Consider the following 21,248-nt stretch of genomic DNA (forward strand, 5'->3'; position numbering starts at 1 on the left):
CAAAGTTTAAATCAGTTCAGTTTAATCAAGCATTTATTTTCTTCCGATTGTCATTTCATTCAATATCATATAAAATATACAAATCAAAAACATGGTAAAAAAATATGAATGTAAATACAATATGCAATTTATGTAAATGGAAGATGGCATGAAAACCCTGAAAGCGGGTGCTTGTTTATAAGGACACGCCTGCTCGGAATATTTCTTTCGGACTGTTCGGATTGTTTCTATCAATCCATGGCCTCGTTGTTGGTGACCATCACCGGATCAAAGTAAAGAAGAATGAAGAGAATGATACTTATACCGCTTTCAGTAACTCGCTGCTCCGGACCAGTCCTGGTGGGTGTTTCATAAAGCTGTTCGTAAGATAAGAGCAACTTTAAGAACGACTGGAGATCCTTTCTTTTGGTAAATGGTATACACCATAGGCGATGGTTTAGTGCGTAAGAAAGGTTCACCAGTCGTTCTTAAAGTCGCTCTTAACTTACGAACAGCTTTATGAAACGGCCCCCTGGGCTAAGTCGTAAAATGTAGAGTTTATGAATGCCGCGGGCTAAAATAACCCCCCCCCCCTCCCCCCCCCAGGCCTTGGCAAGTTTGGTGCTGATTTTATCAGCACCAGACAGGCGCCGGGCCCGCATGCCCGAGTTTTGGGTGATCGTAAAAGTAGCGAGGCTCTGCCATAATAGCTGAATGCAATTTTATTTTGTGGTGTGGACTATTTTTAGTGCGGGCCTGGTGGGGACCAAAATAATCACGTGTTACTGAAAACAGTATTAGATGGCAATGACAGTAATTTGTTCGTGAAATCCATAATCTGATGAATGCTCATCTCTTTGTTGGTCCATGACGCTTCGGTATCCTGACTAATACGGCCATTGTTTAAGAACATACACTGTTAAAAACATTCTACTTAAAAAAGACAGAAATTCCTGCAGCAGAGTCTCGAGAATACCTGTAACCTTACAAATATATTGTAATAAAACTTTTCCCCCTTTTTTTAAACAGACATTTTCTGTAAAATTGTAGAAAAATTGCACAAAATTTTTCCTATTATAGCCATTTACAGGATAATTTGTTATTTATTTCTGTAAAATCGAATTGTTCTTCTGTAAGATCTTTTGTTTTTTCTAACAGTGTACGAATCGAATAGGCAAAATGTTCTTCAGATATTTGACTCTTGAAAATATCTTTTTTTTTTTCTTCAAAAATAAATCAGATGGCAATGACCGTCATGTGTACGTGAATCGATTAACTAACCGATTAATGCCCACTTCTTTGCATAGGTCCTTTATGTTTCGGAATCTTTGGTACGTCAGTACCCATTGACTACGAACATACCAATCGAATAATCGAATAGGCAAAATATTCTTCAGGTATTTGGCTCTTTAAGATATCAATCCCGTTTTCCATGGTCTTCCGAAATTAGTTCATATTCACGCACGCTTACTGATCGTCTCTTCGCCTCGTCTTTTGATGAGAACGACTACGACGAGGAGATTGATGACTGCAATGGCATGTATGAAGCCGATGATGATGAAGACCTTCGTAAAAGATTGGGTGACATCGATGAGGTAACCTATGGAATGATATCGATAAAATGGAATATGATAAATACAGTAAAATAATGATTGCAATAAAAGTTATTTACTACAGCACTTAAAGGGGTACTCCAGGCTGAAGTTAATATGATTTTAAATCAGACAAACAAAACACTGAAAATTTAATCAAAATCGGACAAGGAATAACGAAGTAATGACGTTTTAAAGTTTAGCATTTTCCGGTGAAACAGTTCTAGGCAGTGTTGTACTGCCTTGATGCTCGGCCTTGGCTTTAAGGCCTACTTTTTCAAAGCCTTGGCCTTGAGAGGGCCTTGGCCTTGAGGATTTTGAGCCTTGAAATATCAAGGCATTTTCAAGGCTTTTTCAAGGTAGCACTAGCTGCAGCAGTAGTAAGTGTACTAGCAGTGCCATCAATTGTAATTATCACCATTATCAAGGATTACCATCACATATTTAACAAAGACAACAGCAGTGATGAAAAATAACATTATTTGGTAATGTGCTGTAATCATGACTAATGATGATAATGACAATATTAATAATGATAATGATGGCAACAATGATTATGATAAAGATGTGATTTGATGAGAAGTATAATTCTGACAGATCTGACTGCAATTTTGACAGCATGATATCATTCTATAGTCTACAGAATGATATCATGGTTGATTTCTATTCCATTATGATTTTGTTTGGCCAACAAGAATGTTTTTAGTCTGAAATATATTTGAAAAGATTTGGTAAACTTGAACACAATCTTCAATTTTGTCATAGGTTATGTCAATAGGTTATGGCATGATGAGCCACAAATTTTTAGGGGCCAAGCATGGGATGCAGAGCCAGATTTCTGCCCCAAAAAGTTGAGAGCCATTAAAGCGAGCGAGCGAGCAAAATTTTTCACCCTCTTACTATAAGAAAAGCTAATTTTGTGATAGATTGTGACAATATCTGGTCGCATTAGACTCACAAGGTGAGAACAGAAAGGTTCAGAACGTCCTTTATACCTTTGGCATCAAAGTGCTATAATGCAAAATTTGTGAGATAATAGACAATGCTATTCTAATCTAATTTATTCACTTAATGTAATCATGTATCCACTTAATAGCTCCTGGTACCTGTCTGCATGCTTGAGTACCCACCTTAGATCGCATTATTCCACTGTGGTGACACTTTGTTTCATACAGTGGGCCAGTGGTTGGTGTCGTGTAGTGGGTGCTCAAGCATGCAGACAGGGTATATTTATGTATATTTATTTTATTGATGTATTTATACTACATGTATGTATTATTTTGATGTATTGTATTTATAGTTTGTGAATGATTTTTTTTTATGCACTTTTTGTTAAGAAAGGAGTCCGAGGACAATTTTTGTGTTTTTTATACATGACAATAAAATGAATTGAATTGAATTGAATTGAATATGTTTAGAAAAAGATATAACATTTATTCCTTTTTCTTTCCTTTTTTTCTCCTTTTCTAAGTTTATTCTAGGTGGTGGAACTTTTTTTTTTTTTTGGGGGGGGGGTTCGGATATGGAATGGGAAGAGAAGGAGAGAGAAGGGGGAGAAACATGTGAGGACGTAAGAAAGATGGGGTGACATATTTGGCTGGTTAGGAAGAATAAACTGCAAAATCAGTTAATATGTTGATAAGCAGTACATCTTTTTCTTAATTGTATATATTTTGTTTTGGGTCTAGTGGCTAAGACTGACAAAACAAAGTAAAAAAGTGTTTACTTCTTTTTAATCATATGGTTCGACAGTAAATTTCATTTCAGTACAGTTGCAAGGGGATAAACAACGTATTTATTTTTGTGTCAATATGTTTCAAAGGAGAACTCTATTTTACTGTAATTAAGATATACCCTCCCCCCCCCCCCAACTAAGGGTATGGGGTGCGCCCCGTTTATTTCATATCCTTTTGAATATAACTTTATTTTGTAAAATAAGTGTAGAAAATACAAGAAATGATAATTGAAATTGAAAAGTGGTTGTAAGCAGAAAAAATCCATGAAAACTGACAAGATTCCTCAAAATGACTCATTTTCATGTCAGCATTTGATAATCTCAACTTGTGCTTTGTACTCTCTTGCCCCCCCCCCCCCCAAAAAAAAAAGAAATACCTTTTTAATAGTAAAACATAATACATTTTAGGTTCGAAAATCACTAAATTTTGGATCGCGCTCGCATCAATTATTGTTAAGTGCGGTACTAATACTGTTCATGATTACAAAAATGTTTAGAATGTCCAGTTTTCAGGTTGGAATATCACAAATTTTTGGCTTTCGTTCTGCACTCGCATAAATTATTGTTAAGTAATGTACTCGTTATGTTCCAGTTTAACCACAAAAATGCTTAGAATGTCCATTTTGAGGTTGGAGAATCACAAAGTTTTGAGCTTGCACTTTGCGCTCGCATTATTTGATTGGTGAGTTATGTATCTTATTTATGAGTCACTAAATGCAGGCCTTAACAGGTTCCTTTTCTGATCAGTATATTACAAATTTCAGCTCGCGCTGCGCACTCGCGTTTACTCTTTAGTTAGATACACATCTTTTTCATAAAAGAGCTCAGAACAGCTCAGAATATTTAATGTTTATGTCTTATTACAAAATGTCCAGAAGTTTGAGCTCGTGATACACGCTGGTAACATCTCGCAAGGATGCCCTTTTAACAGTGATTAGCGCCATAATTGACAAAAAATCAAGTTTTACGAGTTAAGAATTGATTTTTTTTCAAAACCGCTTGCTCGCTACGCTTCCTCGCGGAAAAGTAAAGCCTAAAATAAATTATCTAACTTATCAATTAGAAATCACTTTAAAAAGGCTTTGCTCAACTTAATTTCTACAAAACACACAACTACTTCACACATTTGATAAATCTTTTTGCACCAAAATGCAAATTTTTTACATAAAAGTGCCCTTTTGGGCTTTGACCTCCCCCCCCCCCCCCCCCGAAACAAAAATATTTTCTGCCACCCCTGTCCAAGAGAGTGGAGAAAGGCATACTTTGAGAATGGGCATGGCAGGATCAGATGACATTGGTAATAATTATTGCGATATAAATCGCCTAGAAAAATAATGTATTTCATGTACGAAGGTAACTATATTATAATTTTAATATTATGTCTAAATCTATCATGAAATTTTTTTTTTTACATGTACAAGGGTCAAAAATTTTGCTTGCTCACACCTTTTATACATCTTGCCCTGTGTGTCATGTATGCCGACTAAGCATTGTTGGCTCATTGTTCCATAAATCGGAAGTTTGAAATGCCTTGGCCTTGGCCTTGACCTTGACCTTGAGGTTTTCAGGTTTTGGCCTTGGCCTTGGATTTTCATGCCTTGGCCTTGGGTATTGAAGCCTTGGCCTTGGCCTTGGAGGTTTGGGCCTTGACTACAACACTGGTTCTAGGCATGTCTTCATGAATATTCAATGAGCAATTAGATGATGTCATATCCCCATTTGTTCTTTTGTATTTTATTATATTAAATTAGGTTAATTCAAAAATGTTCCTCCAAGAACTACAAAGATTGGATTCACAACTGATTTAGTGCATTAGATATTCATTGCTGCAACTTTTTCCATTATAATGGAGACATACTATTCACACATGTATGAAATAATGAAACAATTAAGATTTCATGTAATGACGTAAGAAAGGGGAAAGTAGGGATGTGACATCATCAGTCAACCTAATGAATATTCATGACGACGTGCAAATCACTTTTTACAAAATATTGCTCAACTGTAAAATTCAATAAAGGGTATTGTGGTTTGCGATGCATCTCGAATATTTTGTGGGCAAGTCGTTTTACTAAAACTACATTGTGTCTTATCGTGCCAAGTATCAGTCCCTAGTTCAAAGTTGATTTCTGATTTTATTCACTGAGTCTACTTTAGTCCCGCCGTTCTCACTGCACCCATAAGATTGCATCCCTGAAATATGTAAATACCCTAAATGTCAGTCAGGAAATGATTTTCTACCACTGACATTTTCTGACTGTTGTGGCCCCTTTAAACCGCGATTTGTCTTTAGGTCATCTTAGCAATTACTTCCCAGACGCCTTCCAATTTTTTCGTAAGACAACGTGCTGTCCGTCCTGCGACACTCACATTCGACAATGACCTCTAATCTTTCCATTGTGATTTGACTGTCATTTTCAGTACATTTTCAACGTTCCAAAAAGCGTCTGCGAAATGGATGCTAAAATACGCCATTAGATCAATAACGCACGGAACTGAGTGTGTGAGTGGAAATCCAGTACACGTGAGTTTTTTATTCTTCTTCTTCTTGTTATTATTATTAACGTTTTAACTGTAGATGGGTGGTTTAAAATTAGTGCACAGTGTGCACCAATTCAAGAACCCAAATTTTATTTCCGTAGGCCTATACTTTTATACATAAGATCGTAAATGTATTATTTTTATAGGACATCGCAGAAAACTCGGGACTCTAAAAGTTATAAGCAATGGTAAAATTTGTGGTGCGTTCCTTCGATTTTACATTAGCACTGGTCATGTTTTCGGTCCACCTACTTTTGCGTCTTGTGACCAATCGCGATCCTTGAAATAATACATATTTTGTAAAGTGGCAGTGCCGTTCAAATCTGTTCAGAAGGACAAAATCGTGATACTCAGTATGGAATGGACTCCTGTCATGCCGAAGGCTCCACTTACCTGTCAATAACCCTCCACATGCAATGCCGACTCCGCACATGAAGCTGTAAAGCGACAAGGCTATGTCAAAATTCGCCTCGTCAAAGACCGCTTTCTTGGACAGGCTGATATACACATTGTCCTCGATGAAAAAGCAGAGCCCCTGTGTAAATGCCAGGACAGCCCGAATAGGATAATCGGAGCCGATGAAATCCAACAACAAGGAGACAGTACAGATTGTACCTGCGATGATATACACGACTAAATCATTGGCGCCATGTTTGAGGAGGATCATGAGGACGGAGCGACCAATCACGCCAGCTATACCGCCGATTGTGGATAGATAGATAGCTCTGGGTGGAGGAATACCCAACTCCTCGGCATGGGAAACCAGAAACAGCATCCAGGCATAGATTATATAATTCATCAAGAACGCAATCGGAATTGAAACAACGAAGATCCTTTCCTGGAGTAGTCCGTGACACAGAACCGCTGGCGCGTTTCGGGCAGGGACAGGCTCGCATTGGATCAACCGTCTTTTCTCTTGGCAGGTTTCTTTGCAATTCTCATCCTCTCGTTCCTCCCCCTGTGATTCCTCCTCCGTCTTCCCTTCCTCCTCCCAGTGAAGATGCATATCCGTCTCGTTCATCAATTCGCCATTTTCATTCCCACGCTTGTGTTTACTCTCCGCATTCCCATGGTTGTTGGATCCGCCAGTTCTGCTAGCATCTCCGTTGCCTACCGCCTTCCGAATCGCAGCGCCGCATACGAGTGTATGAAGTGTAATAGCACCGAGAATGAGGAAGGCACCTTCGTATCCATAAGCTTGAAGCGATTTTTCAATCACAATAGGCATCAACATAGAACCTAATGTGTAGCCATATGAAGTTAATGTGCTCCAAAAAACAAAATGTTCTTGAAAGGAGTCGTTCAGTGCGAGGTTTAATGGTGTGAAGGTCATTGAAAATCCAGCACCTGAAAAATAAAATGTTGATGAGGGTATTAATAATGATAGTATAATATAATTGATGATATAATAATGATGATGCTAATAGTAAGAAGAAGAAGAAGAATATTGCTTAAAAATAAATAACATTAATGATAATGATAATAAATTATAATAATTACAATTATATTATTATATTATTAATAACAATATAGCACCATTTATCGAGAGTCAGAACTAAGAAACCACGTGAAAGGTCAGGTTCTTGACGGTAAAGGTTGGTCTCAGACGTAAACAGTATATGAATATAAAAACATCATGACAACGAGGATAATAATAAGAAGAAGAAGGAGGAGGAGGTGAAGAAAATATATAATAGTACATAAAAATACCTATAGTAACAATAATGATAATGATAATAAATTATAATTATATTGATTACAATTATAGTATTATTAATAACAATGGTATTGATAATTGTAACAGACATTTATATAGCGCCATTTATCGAGAGTCACAACTACGAGACCATGTGAAAGGTCAGGTTCTTGACGGTATCTGTAGAATCCCAATAATGCACTCACATCCACGCCCACACTCAAATGCCCCCACACACAAGAGCACATTATCCTTCTATGATTATTCTCAATTGCTACCCAATATGTTTTATTCTTCATTATACATGAGCAAATATTCGTGCTACGTACACATAGAATGTGATAAATTATATACAATCTGTAATAATTTTTTTGTATATTCAACATCCATATTTTACTACATATACCACATGTGTGATAATTATACCACCGGAAGATGAATTACGTATTTTAATCATTTTGGGGGCCTAGAAAGTTTCTATAAAACCTGTGTTTATTATTTTAATCATTTTTTGTTATCCATATGAATAATGATAACATATTCAACATTAATCAACGTTCTGGATTATTGTTCTTATTTATCAACAACTTTGTCATGTTAACTAAGGTCCTTACACTCTAAGAAACGGAGAGCTAATTTAGCTCTTAAAGAGCGTGACTGCACTTCCGAGTGCTGATTTGGTTTAGTTCAAATTTGAACGAGAAAAATCAGCAGTCACTATACACGCTCATTAAGAGCTAAATTATCTCTTTGTAGCTCTTCGTTTTTTAGAGTGCAAGAAATACACCTACCTGCTAGAGCGAGAAAGACTCCGATCGCAATTGTGTTTCTCAGGAAAGCGCAGGCAATAATACATAGACCAGACAAAAGACCCCCTGACATAGCAACAGACCGGTGGTTAGCTAGCCGGAGAGCGAGTGTTACAAATGGACCTAATATTGTGAGAAAATGGACGAGAACACGGGGTACAATGAGCACGACGATTCATGAACGTCATTGGGCAAAATGCATATTTGAAGGGTAAATTTCAACTCAACGTTGCTTGAAATTTTCCAAAATATTTAGTATGTTTTACAATTATTTTAATCATATTTTATTGACTGCGTAAGTGTTTTTCATGGCAAACTTATTTGTTTTTGTCTTTTTATATATTAAGTTTTACAATTCATCGTGTAAATTTAGTGGTCTAGACTTACTTGATGTAGTTTGTAGATTTCTATAGGTGTTTTTTCATAGATGTACATTGTCTTCAATTACTGATGTAAGGACCCCATTGGAAATAAGCCATCTCGGCTTTCATGGGTAATCCTGTCAAGGTATACACTTCTGTTTATAATTTCCTTGTACTTGTAACATAGTTACCTGACAAATAAAATCAATCAAAAACCAAACAAACATGCATGTTCCCATTTTACCCAATATTGGGTGAACTTTTTATAGTGTTTACAGTAAGTGTAATAAACAGAATTCTTACATAGAATATACATGATTGTCGGCGGCATGCTACATATTAGTCCTACCGTTGCGTAGTCCGACTGAAGACGCTCGACCATCGTAGGAATAAGAACACCGAATGATTTCTCTATTCCGCTATCAATAAACAACATTGTGAACTTGCTTAGAACGATCAAGTATTTCCAGTTTCCAACGCCAGTGTTTGCCTCGGCCATTTTTTGAAGCTCATTCCAGAAGCAGTAGTCCCTGAAAAGCACGGTTGTGACCTACAGCTGCCATCCCGATATTTTTTTTTTTTTTTTTTTTTTTTTTTAAATAGTGCTCACTCAAGCACGAGGTGTCCACACTGTGCATAGTTCCAAAAAGCAGCATAGGCCTAATACGCAAAAAAATGTACTAAACAAACTCTCATTTTTTTTTTTTTTTTGCTTTCCGGAGACAAGATTATCAGTTTAGCTATTCACAATGAACCTTTCCTGGCGATTTATTGTTGGTTGGGGGGGGGGTCACTGGTCACAACTGATTGGCTCTCTATGCACCATCATGTAGGCCTATATATATGGCGCAATTTTTTATATTAGTTTTGAAACGTCACGCAGAGTGCGCAACCACACAGTACCATTGAAAATATTTTCAAAAGATGGCTGAAAGTCAGTCAGAGTTTCGATGAAATCAGGGCATCGCTTTTATTATGAGTTGGTAACCTTGGACAATTGCTTGTAGTTCTATAATCATATGGCTGTTTTTGAGAAATTTTGTGGACAAATTGAAGCAAAAGTTACCTATCCTTTTTTTGTACATGTACCATCTGTGTTTATTAATATCGGGTCGGAAGCCAATACATCTGAATAAATGGAATAAAACTCATCATGCAAAAAAAAAAAAACACTGACAATTTTATCAAAATCGACAAATACCGAAGATAATGAAGTTTAAGGATTAACAGTATTTTGTAGAAACACTTAATGCACGTTATTGTGAATGTGTCATACGTATTTGGATGATCATGAAATGAACCCACTATCCGAATATATAAAATGAAATCATAGGTCTAATTATTTCATACATGTGTGAATGATATTTAATGTATACCTTGTAAAAAATAACTTGCATCAATGATCATTATACAGCTTCATGATCTTTGGAGGTTTGCATGGTGGAGTTTATAACATGGAGAAGGTTCACGGTTCACCATGTGTAATATGAAGAAGGGAAGGAAACACAGGCAGAAAGATTGAAATGGAAAGACGAGATAGGATGAAAAGAGAAAATTAGAAGTATTCTTTTCTTGAAAGTGAGTGAAGTCCTGAAAAGGACTGTAAACCAGACGAGATGAGCTGAATATGGCTTGAGTATAGCGATTGTTTGAGTAGTAGCAGGATGAAGTGAAGAGAGGTCTAGTCTAGGAGATAGAGGGCTTTATCCAGAATTTTTGGTAGGGAAGGTTTGACAGGCTTATCCGGGGTAAAATTGTGTGCTGATTCCAAAAATGTCAGTCTTATTGACCGTACTCACGACATTTTAGCCATTTTGGCCAAATTTTGACCAAAAATGACCAATTTGACCACTCTTCGGAAAATGGTCCCTTTACAGAATGCTTTTGTAACCACATCCAATTAAAAGGGTCTATCCTAAGCAAAAATGCACCCAGATTCCAAATAAAGTGGTTTCATTTTCGAAATCCCACTAGAAGTGGTCATTTTGGCTATGTTTTGACCAAAAATTACAATTTTCATGATTTTTTTTGTCCGAAATGTGTTACAAACATTGATCAGAACAAAGATTGGATGTCTTTAGAAATCCACATTTATTTTAAAATGTGCGCTGGATCATAATATTCAACCTCATATAATTTATTCTGTCAGTTTTGACCTATGACGGTCATTAAACTCTTGGAGCAAGTTAGCTTTTGTGAAAGCAGAAAAATCAAAGAATAAGATCAACAAAACTTTGAGTAAAATAGGACTAGCAATAAAAGAGTTATGAGCATTTGAATGTCGAGATCACTAATGCTATGGAGATCCTCCCATTGGCAATGCGACCAAGATCTGTGATGTCACACACGTACAACTCTCCCATTTGGACACTGAAAATATACCCCAAAACATCTCTTTTTGCTCATTCTAATCATATGACAAACGATTCATCAATGATATAATGTTGTGAAACCTCTGTACTTGTCATCTCATAAAGAGAACACCTCACCTTGTGATAGACTCTATAAAAGTGAGAATATAAGTTAAATAAGTACTAAAGTAATGAGGGAGTTGTACGTGTGTGATATCACAGATCTTGGTCGCATTGCCGATGGGAGGATCTACATGGCACTAGTGATCTCAATATTCAAATGCTCATAACTTTCTTATTATTCATTCAATCTTTCTCAAACTTTCAACAATATGTTTCTTTGATTTTTCTCTTTGATATGGATTCAGCTGGTTTCAAGGGTTTCATTCTCCTTTAAGACATAAACTGACCATTCGCCCAGTTATGCATTATAAATTGTTCAAATAGGCAGGAAACTGAGGTCTTAAGCATGTATTATCTTCTTCCCTTATTAAATGGTAATGCATTCAAAGGTCCTTCTTGTGTAGAATTTTATGCTGATTCCAAATATATCAGACTTAATGACTCTATTCAAAAGCTTATGGTCATTTTGGTCATTTATGTCCCTCAAAATGACCAATAATACAAGTTAAATTTATCAAAAAATACTTCGAATGTTTCCAGAATCGTTACAAGGGTGTGCTGTGAAACCTACCATTGATGTATTAATCCTTAAATTGAACATCTCAAAATAATTTTGACCTCATGTAACTTATTCCATCAGTTTTGACGTATGAAGGTCATTTTGGGTACTTTAGACATAACTGACCATTCGCGCAATTCTGCATAATAAACTGTGCAAATCGACAGGAATTTGAATTACTTAAGGGTGTGCTGTGACACCTAACATTGATCTATTAATCCTTAAATTGAACATCTCAAAATTATTTTGTCCTCATGTAACTTATTCCATCAGTTTTGACCTATGAAGGTCATTTTGGGTACTTTAGACATAACTGACCATTCGCGCAATTCTGCATAATAAACTGCAAATCGACAGGAATTTGAGGTCTTCAGCATGTATCTTCTAAATGGGATTGCATTTAAAGGTCTATCCTGTGTAGAATTTTATGCTGAATCCAAATATATCACTCTTAATGACCCTATTCAAAAGATTATGGTCATTTTGGCCGCCTATGGCCCTCGAAATGACCAATAACATCAGTTCAATTTATCAAAATATATGTCGAATGTTACCAGAATCGTTACAAGGTTGTGTTGTGACACCAAGCATTGGTTTATTATAACTTTAAATTGAACATCATGAGAGTACTTTGACCTCATGTAACTTATTCCATCAGTTTTGACCTATGAGGGCCATTTTGGGCACTTGAGACATAACTGACCAGTCGCGCAATTTTACATTCTTGTACTTCAGGTCTCCAGCGTGTTTTATCGTTTTTCCTTATAAAATGGGAATGCATTCAAAGGTCCATTTTGTGTAGAATTTTATGCTGATTCCAAATACATCACTGTAAATGACCCTATTTAACAGCTTATGGTCATTTTGGCCGCTTATGACCCTCAAAATGACCAATAACATCAGTTTAATTTATCAAAAATTACTTCGAATGTTACCAGAATCGTTACAAGGGTGTGCTGTGACACCAAATATTGGTGTATTAATTCTTTAAACTGACCATCTCAAAAGTTGAGTATTTTGACCTCATGTAACTTATCCCATCAGTTTTGACCTGTGAGGGTAATTTTGAGTACTTTAGACATTACTGACCATTCGCGTAGTTTTGCATAATAAACTGTTCAAATAGGCAGGAATTTGATGTCTTCAGTGTGTATTATTTTCTTCCCTTATAAGATGGAAATGCATTTAAGGTCTATCTTGTGTAGAATTGTATGGTTATTAAAAATAAATCAGTCTTATTGACCCTATTTAAAATATTTTGGTCATTTTGGCCTCTTTTTGGCCCCAAAATGACTAATAACATAATTTATCCAATAATACTTCGAATGTTACCAGAATCATTACAAGGGTGTGCTGTGACACATAACACTGGTGTATGAATCCTTGAAATTGAGCATCCCCAAAGTATTTTGACTACCTTGGTCATTTTGTCCACCTTGACCCCCGGGCTTGACCCCTGCCCAATGTGAATGCTAATTCACCCTATAGCGAACATGGTGAGGATAGATTCAGGATTGCGTTAATATTAGCATCAGTTATTGTTAAATGGGGAAAGTTTGAAAGCTTTTGGGTGAAAATCAATATAATGATTTCATATACTGTAGTCCAGTGTTGTGGCCTAACTATTGGACCCTGTGGTCCTTTTGACCACTTTTTCCTCAATGACCAGTGACCACTCATGCTTTGATGAAAAAAAATGCTTAAATGTTGGTCAGTGTCCTTATCAGCATGAACTACCAATAATCGGTGAAGAGTGTTGATAAATGTGATGAAATCCTTTACATCGAGTATACATAAGATTGTTTGACCATGCACTGTGGTCATTTACTATTAGTAATATTATATTGAAATCAATAAGTATTTAGTAACTTATTATGACTGATTATTTATAATACATCTTATTAACAATAAAGAGCGACAACAACATCTGAATCGGTTTTGATACATTCAAATGTTATTGGTCATTGTCGGGACCAAAAGTGACCAAAATGAGCACTAGCTCATAAAGGAATTAATCTCCTTCATAAAGTTTAGAAATATGTCCTAATTATGCTAAAATGTCTCATTCCTGAATTTGCTGCCCCATATATGTGAAGTTTCCATTTATAGCTACATTGTGGTCAAGGTGGCTAAAATCATGAAAATGACCACAGTGCATGGTCAAACAACCTTATGTATACTCGATGTAAAGGATTTCATCACATTTATCAACACTCTTCACCGATTATTGGTAGTTCATGCTGATAATGACACTGACCAACATTTAAGAATTTTTTTATCATCTAATTAGTGGTCACTGGTCATTGAGGAAAAAGTGGTCAAAAACAATCACAGGGTCCAATAGTTAGGCCATAACACTGGACTACAGTATATGAAATCATTGTATTGATTTTCACCCAAACAGCTTTCAAACTTTCCCCATTTAACAATAACTGATGCTAATATTGACGCGATCCTGAATCTATCCTCACCATGTTCGCTATAGGGTGAATTAGCATTCACATTGGGCAGGGGTCAAGCCCGGGGGTCAAGGTGGACAAAATGACCAAGGTAGTCAAAATACTTTGGGGATGCTCAATTTCAAGGATTCATACACCAGTGTTATGTGTCACAGCACACCCTTGTAATGATTCTGGTAACATTCGAAGTATTATTGGATAAATTATGACATTAGTCATTTTGGGGCCAAAAAGAGGCCAAAATGACCAAAAGATTTTAAATAGGGTCAATAAGACTGATTTATTTTTAATAACCATACAATTCTACACTAGATAGACCTTAAATGCATCCCATCTTATAAGGGAAGAAAATAATACACACTGAAGACATCAAATTCCTGCCTATTTGAACAGTTTATTATGCAAAACTACGCGAATGGTCAGTAATGTCTAAAGTACTCAAAATGACCCTCATATAGGTCAAAACTGATGGGATAAGTTACATGAGGTCAAAATACTCAGCCTTTGAGATGTTCAGCTTAAAAAAATTATAGACCAATATTTGGTGTCACAGCACACCCTTGTAACGATTTAAAAAATTAATACACCAATATTTGGTGTCACAGCACACTCTTGTAACGATTCTGGTGTATTTTTGGATAGATTTAACTTGTATTATTGGTCATTTTGAGGGACATAAATGACCAAAATGACCATAAGCTTTTGAATAGGGTCATTAAGAGTGCATATCGAAAACTTGCATACATGTACCGGACATAGCAGACGACGTTTGCAGACCTCGCGATCATCGTATGACTAGTGGTGCAGAATGTTCCATTGCGGCTTTATGGGGGAAATAGCATTACAGAGGGATAAAATGTATACAAAAATAATGTTTCAGCGTAATTTTTTGTGTCAATTTCATAAATTATCGTTGTTTGAACATTTAAAACGTCATTATAAAGTGAAAGGAATAAGCAAAACTTAATTTTCAGACTTACCTATGCAGTGGTAAGCTAGGATGCACCCCTCTTATACATAATGGACAGTCACAATATCCAGAGACATATCCAACTTTCACAGAATAAAATTGATTTTTGTTGGCAAAAATATAATGGTATCTGATATATTTATATCCATAGTTCGGACTGACAAGGTATATATATTAATATATTCCTAATAAAATGTTCAGCACTGCAATAGAAAGAGCTAGAAAACCGCTGTGACTCGAACAACACACCGACGCACACAAAAACTCTGTCCAGCCCTATATGTTGAATGCACGTCGAGTGTAGGTTTGCTCTTCGGACATCACTATCACAAAGAAAATCTCCTCTGATTTGATGATAAAAGTGCCCTATTTCCTTATTAACCAATCTCCATGGTTCTTTTATGAGTATTTGCCTTACAATGTGCCCTTTATTATAATCTGGGCGGAAATTCTTGATATCATCACCCACCGATGTGACGACGGATGTAATCCACCCGGGTACTATAAAAATGTCCCCCTAACCCATTATCCCAATACATATTCCTGACTATGGATGGTTTTGAGTGATTTTAATGTTATAAAGTGCCATATTTCCCACCAACTGAATGTAAAAAAAAATTATGGTCATCTGATAGAAGAAGTTGTTAACATTAATTTCAGGGGGGGGGGCGGAAATTCTATCTGAATCAAAGCTTGTCCTTGATACACATTAATTGTTTGTGAAAAAAGGGTATGATGCAAGGGAATTCTGCGTGTTATAAGGGTGCGCGCGTGCAGCGAGGACCTTCTGTCCGCTAGTTTTCCATATGTATATTTGGAATCAGCATAACATTCTACACAAGATAGACCTTTAAAGGCAATCCCATTTAGAAGATATACGCTGAAGACCTCAAATTCCTGTCGATTTGCACAGTTTATTATGCAGAATTGCGCGAATGGTCAGTTATGTCAAAGTAAAAAATGATATCATGTTTTCTCTCGACTCATATAATGTAGTTTTTATGGTGCTGTTAGATTTATCTGCCGCGTTTGATACAATAGATCATAACATTTTCATATCTCGGTTATTCAATAGAATAGGCGTTAGGTCCAAAGTCTTATCCTGGTTCCAATCATACCTGTCTGGATGGACTTCGCAAGTTGATATTGATGGCACATTGTCAAATCCCATAACTCTAGAATTTGGACTCCCTCAGGGGTCAATAGTCGGACCCATAGGCTACTCAATATATACTCTTCCAGTTGGTGATATCATCCGAAATCACTGTATCAATTATCATTTTTATGCTGACGACATACAATTATACGTTTCTTTTGATCCGAAGACTCCTGGAGCTCTCAATAATGCACCGGTTAAACTCCAGAATTGTACATTGTATATCAGATCACAGTGGATGATAGTGAATAAGCTAAAATTAAATGACAAAAAAACTTAATTTTTTGTTGCGGCCTCTACTTATAACTTGCGCAATCTTCCAAATATTCAACTTGATGTTGATGGTACACTCAAAAAATACGAAACCTTGGTGTCATATTTGATTCCCGCATGTCAATGTCGTACCATATCTCTCATATCTGTAGCAAAGTCACTTTTTATTTAAGGAACATTTCTAGAATCAGAAGGTTCATTGACCAGTACGTCTGCCTGTCACAATGCTGTTCGTTCATTGGTTCTGTCTCGTATCGATTATTGCAATGGGCTCCTTTCTACAATTCCCTATAATCAATTAATTCGTATTCAACGACTACAAAATTGGGCAGCACGATTAATTTTACAGGTTTCCCGATATCATCCTTCCCAACCAATCTTTAATTCTCTTCACTGGCTTCCTTTTAAACAGAGAATTACGTTCAAATTACTCTTGATTGTCTACAAAACACTGAATAAACAGGCTCCACAGTATTTAAGTAACTGCTTGAATCTGTATACACCAACTAGCTATAGAGCACTTAAGTCGGCCAGTGATCACCTTCGCCTTACATATTCATTAACTCGTACATTAGCTGGTGACAGAACTTTAACGGTGTCGGCTTCAAAATCCTGGAACGACCTGCCACTAATAATTAGACAGTCTCCAACATTAGCAATTTTCAAAAAGTCATTAAAAACTCATCTCTTTCGTACTTTGTAGTTTTTAAAATATTACATTTAATTAATTCATTGTAAGCGCTTTGGGCCTAATGGGAAAAGCGCAGTACAAATAATAAGTAATAATAATAATAATAATAATAAAGTACCCAAAATGACCTTCATAGGTCAAAACTAATGGAATAAGTTACATGAGGTCAAAATAATTTTGAGATGTTCAATTTAAGGATTAATAGATCAATGTTAGGTGTCACAGAACACCCTTGTAACGATTCTGGAAACATTCGAAGTATTTTTGGATAAATTTAACTTGTATTATTGGTCATTTTGAGGGACATAAATGACCAAAATGACCATAAGCTTTTGAATAGGGTCATTAAGACTGGTATAGTTGGAATCAGCATAAAATTCTACACAAGAAGGACCTTTGAATGCATTACCATTTAATAAGGGAAGAAGATAATACATGCTTAAGACCTCAATTTCCTGCCTATTTGAACAATTTATAATGCATAACTGCGCGAATGGTCAGTTTATGTCTTAAGTACCCAAAATGACCTTCATAGGTCAAAACTGACAGAATAAATTATATGAGGTTGAATATTATGATCCAGCGCACATTTCAAAAATAAATGTGGATTTCTAAAGACATCCAATCTTTGTTCTGATCAATTTTTGTAACACATTTCGGACAAAAAAATCAAGAAAATTGTCATTTTTGGTCAAAACATGGCCAAAATGACCACTTTTAGTGTGATTTGGAAAATGAAACCACTTTATTTGGAATCTGGGTGCATTTTTGCTTAGGATAGACCCTTTTAACTGGATGTGGTTACAAAAGCATTCTGTTAAGGGACAATTTTCCAAAGAGTGGTCAAATTGGTCATTTTTTGGTCAACATTTGGCCAAAATGGCTAAAATGTCGTGAGTACGGTCAATAAGACTGACATTTTTGGAATCAGCACACAATTTTACCCCGGATAAGCCTGTCAAACCTTCCCCATCAAAAATTCTGAATAAAGCCCCCTATCTCCTAGACTAGTCCTCTCTTCACTTCATCCTGCTACTAAACTGCATTTCTCCCTCACTTCATCCTGCTACTACTCAAACCATCGCTACTCAAGCCATATTCAGCTCATCTCGTCTGGTTTACAGTCCTTTTCAGGACCTCACTCACTTTCAAGAAAAGAATACTTCTAATTTTCTCTTTTCATCCTATCTCGTCTTTCCATTTCAATCTTTCTGCCTGTATTTCCTTCCCTTCTTCATATTCATGATATTACACATGGTGATACCGTAAACCTTCTCCACAGCTTAATAATATAGTCACTACATTTTTGTTGGTGTCACCACAATATAATGTGCGAATTATTGGGCCTATCCCTTTTTTTATATTTTCAATGGTGTGTTCATTGAAGCGATCAAGCGAGATTATATTTTGTCAGTTAAATGGTAAAAAGAGGTTTATTTTCAATTGGTCTAATGCCGATTCGTCCAATTACCAACTCGATCGTCTACTATCATTTGGTCTACCATCAGTTCGTCCACTATCCACATAGTCTAATTAATTTTTCTTCCACTCAACATTTCGTCTAATTAGGTCCAATTTCAATTTAGTCCATATAGGCCAACCATTTGGTCTAAGTGGACTAAGTCTATATTGGGCGAAATGAATGAAAATAAAATGGATATTATAGACCAACTGGTTTTGAGATGAAATGGTTATAGACGAACTGGTGATTCGACGAAGTGATGATTGGACCAAATGGTTATTGGACCAAATAGTTGTCAGACGAAGTGTTGATGGACGGAACGGCATTAGACTAAATGAAAGTAGACCATGTGGACGAGTTGGCAGTAGACGAATTGGCAATTTATCCTAAAAGCTTTCACTTTTAATTAGAGCGCTTGTTATCATGGTTATAGAGGGGCCATAAGGGACAAGTCCACCCCAACAAAAAGTTTATTTGAATAAAAAGAGTAAAATCCAACGATTATAACACCGAAAGTTTCATCAAAATTGGATTTAAAATCAGAAAATTATGATATTTTTAAGTTTAACTTAATTTGTTTTTAAAAATTATATGCACATTTCGGTCGGTATGCAAATGAGGTAACTGCATGACATCACTCACTCACTTTTTCTTTTGTATTTTATTATGTAAAGTATTCTAATTTTCTCCTTATTGTCCTGTGAAACAAAGTTTTATTTCTCCCTGAACATGTGGTATTACCATTGTTTAACATTTTACGGTTCAGTCAAGTTGGTCCTTATTGTCAAATCTGTACAAATTGAAACATTGCATAATTCAAACAATGAAAAATAAAAAAATAGTGAGTAAGTATAGTAAAATTCACAGAGCAAAATGTTAGGAATTTTATCTAAACCAGAAAACAAATAACAAGGTGATTACATTGTGAAGTTTAGCAATTATTGTTGGAACAGTTATATGGACGTAATTATGAATATTCATTAGCCGTGCTGATTATGTCTTGTCCCCACTTTACTTACTTAGGGATACTGAGGGAATAGACCAGTTCGTATAACGTAGTTACTCATGGACAATTTTGGTCAAATGACCTTTCATTTCTTTCATTATGATATAGGCAGATTTCAAAGCAAAATATTACGTAAGCTTGCCTTACATAGCAGGATGAAGAAATTGAATAGATTAGAAGACTAGAATAGCACACCAATGAACACTTTATGAAGGTATTTGTTGCATTCCTACTTTGAATGCATATCAGAGCATGTTGCACAATGTAATTGGCAAACTGTGAAATACCAGTCGTTCGTGGACGCATTGTTGTTTTTTTTGTGGATGTAAATGAAAACCACTATTCAAAAGAATATATGAATAATCAAGACATCAAAGTTGGTGCTTATCTCATTAGATTTTAAACCACCATGTCATTTTAGTACAAATGACCTTCCTCTGATCATGCGTAGAATCTTTTGATCATGCGCAGAAAGGAACTACGAACTGGCTTATAGAGCTGTCAAGACCCCCATTACTTGCTAAATTGCAGTAAAATTTGCCATATACAGTGCATCCCAAAAAATGTCCCTCTGACATAGGACTGAATTAATTCTAAAATGTGGTAGTATTCTCAAATTAATGTTCATGAGTAGAAAGCTCATTTCATGATCTAACTTCTATGAAAATGTCATTGGTCGCGCTTCAGCGGTTTTGAATACACACTCTGTTACGTAACAGTGGTGCATTTTAGCCCATTCCAAGTTTGCAGCATCGATGCATATCTGCATTGTCTATGGCATGTTAACCCCCATTTTTACATCCAGGATCTGAGCAGGGACATTTCCCTATTCATATCCAGGCTCATCAAATTATAAACTTGGGCATGTTCAGAAGGGCAAGAAATATAAAATAATCAAGTTTGTTGATGATTGATAAGGGGAATCAGTGCACCAACTTGAAAGAAAATGTGAATGATGGATGAGTAAAATAAGCTAAAAAAATAACACCCTTTGCGAAAAAGGAACTTTACCAGAGAAAAATTTGACTTTTTTTTTCTTTTAAAAAGTTACATTAAACTTGACCACAGTAGCTTATTAACTAAAAAAGATTAATAAAAACAAAAATGCAGTATTAGGCATGAATTAGGCATGAAACAGACATGACCCGTTGTCTTAATCATTGTGCATCTCCCGTTTTCAAACATGAAGCTGTTAAATTTTGTTTTTGCCCTTCTAAACATGCTCAAGGTTGTGATTTGATGAGCCTGGTTAGATCATGGAGATTTCCCTGGTCAGATCAGGGAATTCCTTGGTCAGAATGGTCAAAGGGGGTTGATATGCTAGAAAGTGCAGAACACACAGTAGTGCTGCATGCATGCAAACTTGGAATGGGCTGAAAAGTACGACTTTTACATAATAGACTGTGTATTCAAAACCACTGAAGCGAGACCAATGACATTTTTATAGAAGTTAGAACATGAGATGAGCTTCCCAGTTAAATACA

General features: G+C 36.0%; 1 protein-coding gene across 1 annotated transcript; it reads right to left on the reverse strand.

The window, feature by feature from the left end:
• Window positions 1-1,299: 1,299 nt before the first annotated feature.
• Window positions 1,300-8,407, reverse strand: LOC135154404 (monocarboxylate transporter 12-like). The gene is made up of 3 exons (XM_064100551.1): window positions 8,335-8,407; window positions 6,241-7,194; window positions 1,300-1,579 (listed from the first exon to the last, which is right to left on the reverse strand). Exons 2-3 carry the CDS (start codon window positions 7,178-7,180, stop codon window positions 1,437-1,439), a joined length of 1,083 nt encoding a protein of 360 aa, XP_063956621.1. The 5' UTR covers window positions 7,181-7,194; window positions 8,335-8,407; the 3' UTR covers window positions 1,300-1,436.
• Window positions 8,408-21,248: the final 12,841 nt, after the last annotated feature.

The sequence above is a fragment of the Lytechinus pictus genome, chromosome 6, assembly GCF_037042905.1.
Source record: "Lytechinus pictus isolate F3 Inbred chromosome 6, Lp3.0, whole genome shotgun sequence".
Classification (NCBI taxonomy): domain Eukaryota; kingdom Metazoa; phylum Echinodermata; class Echinoidea; order Temnopleuroida; family Toxopneustidae; genus Lytechinus; species Lytechinus pictus.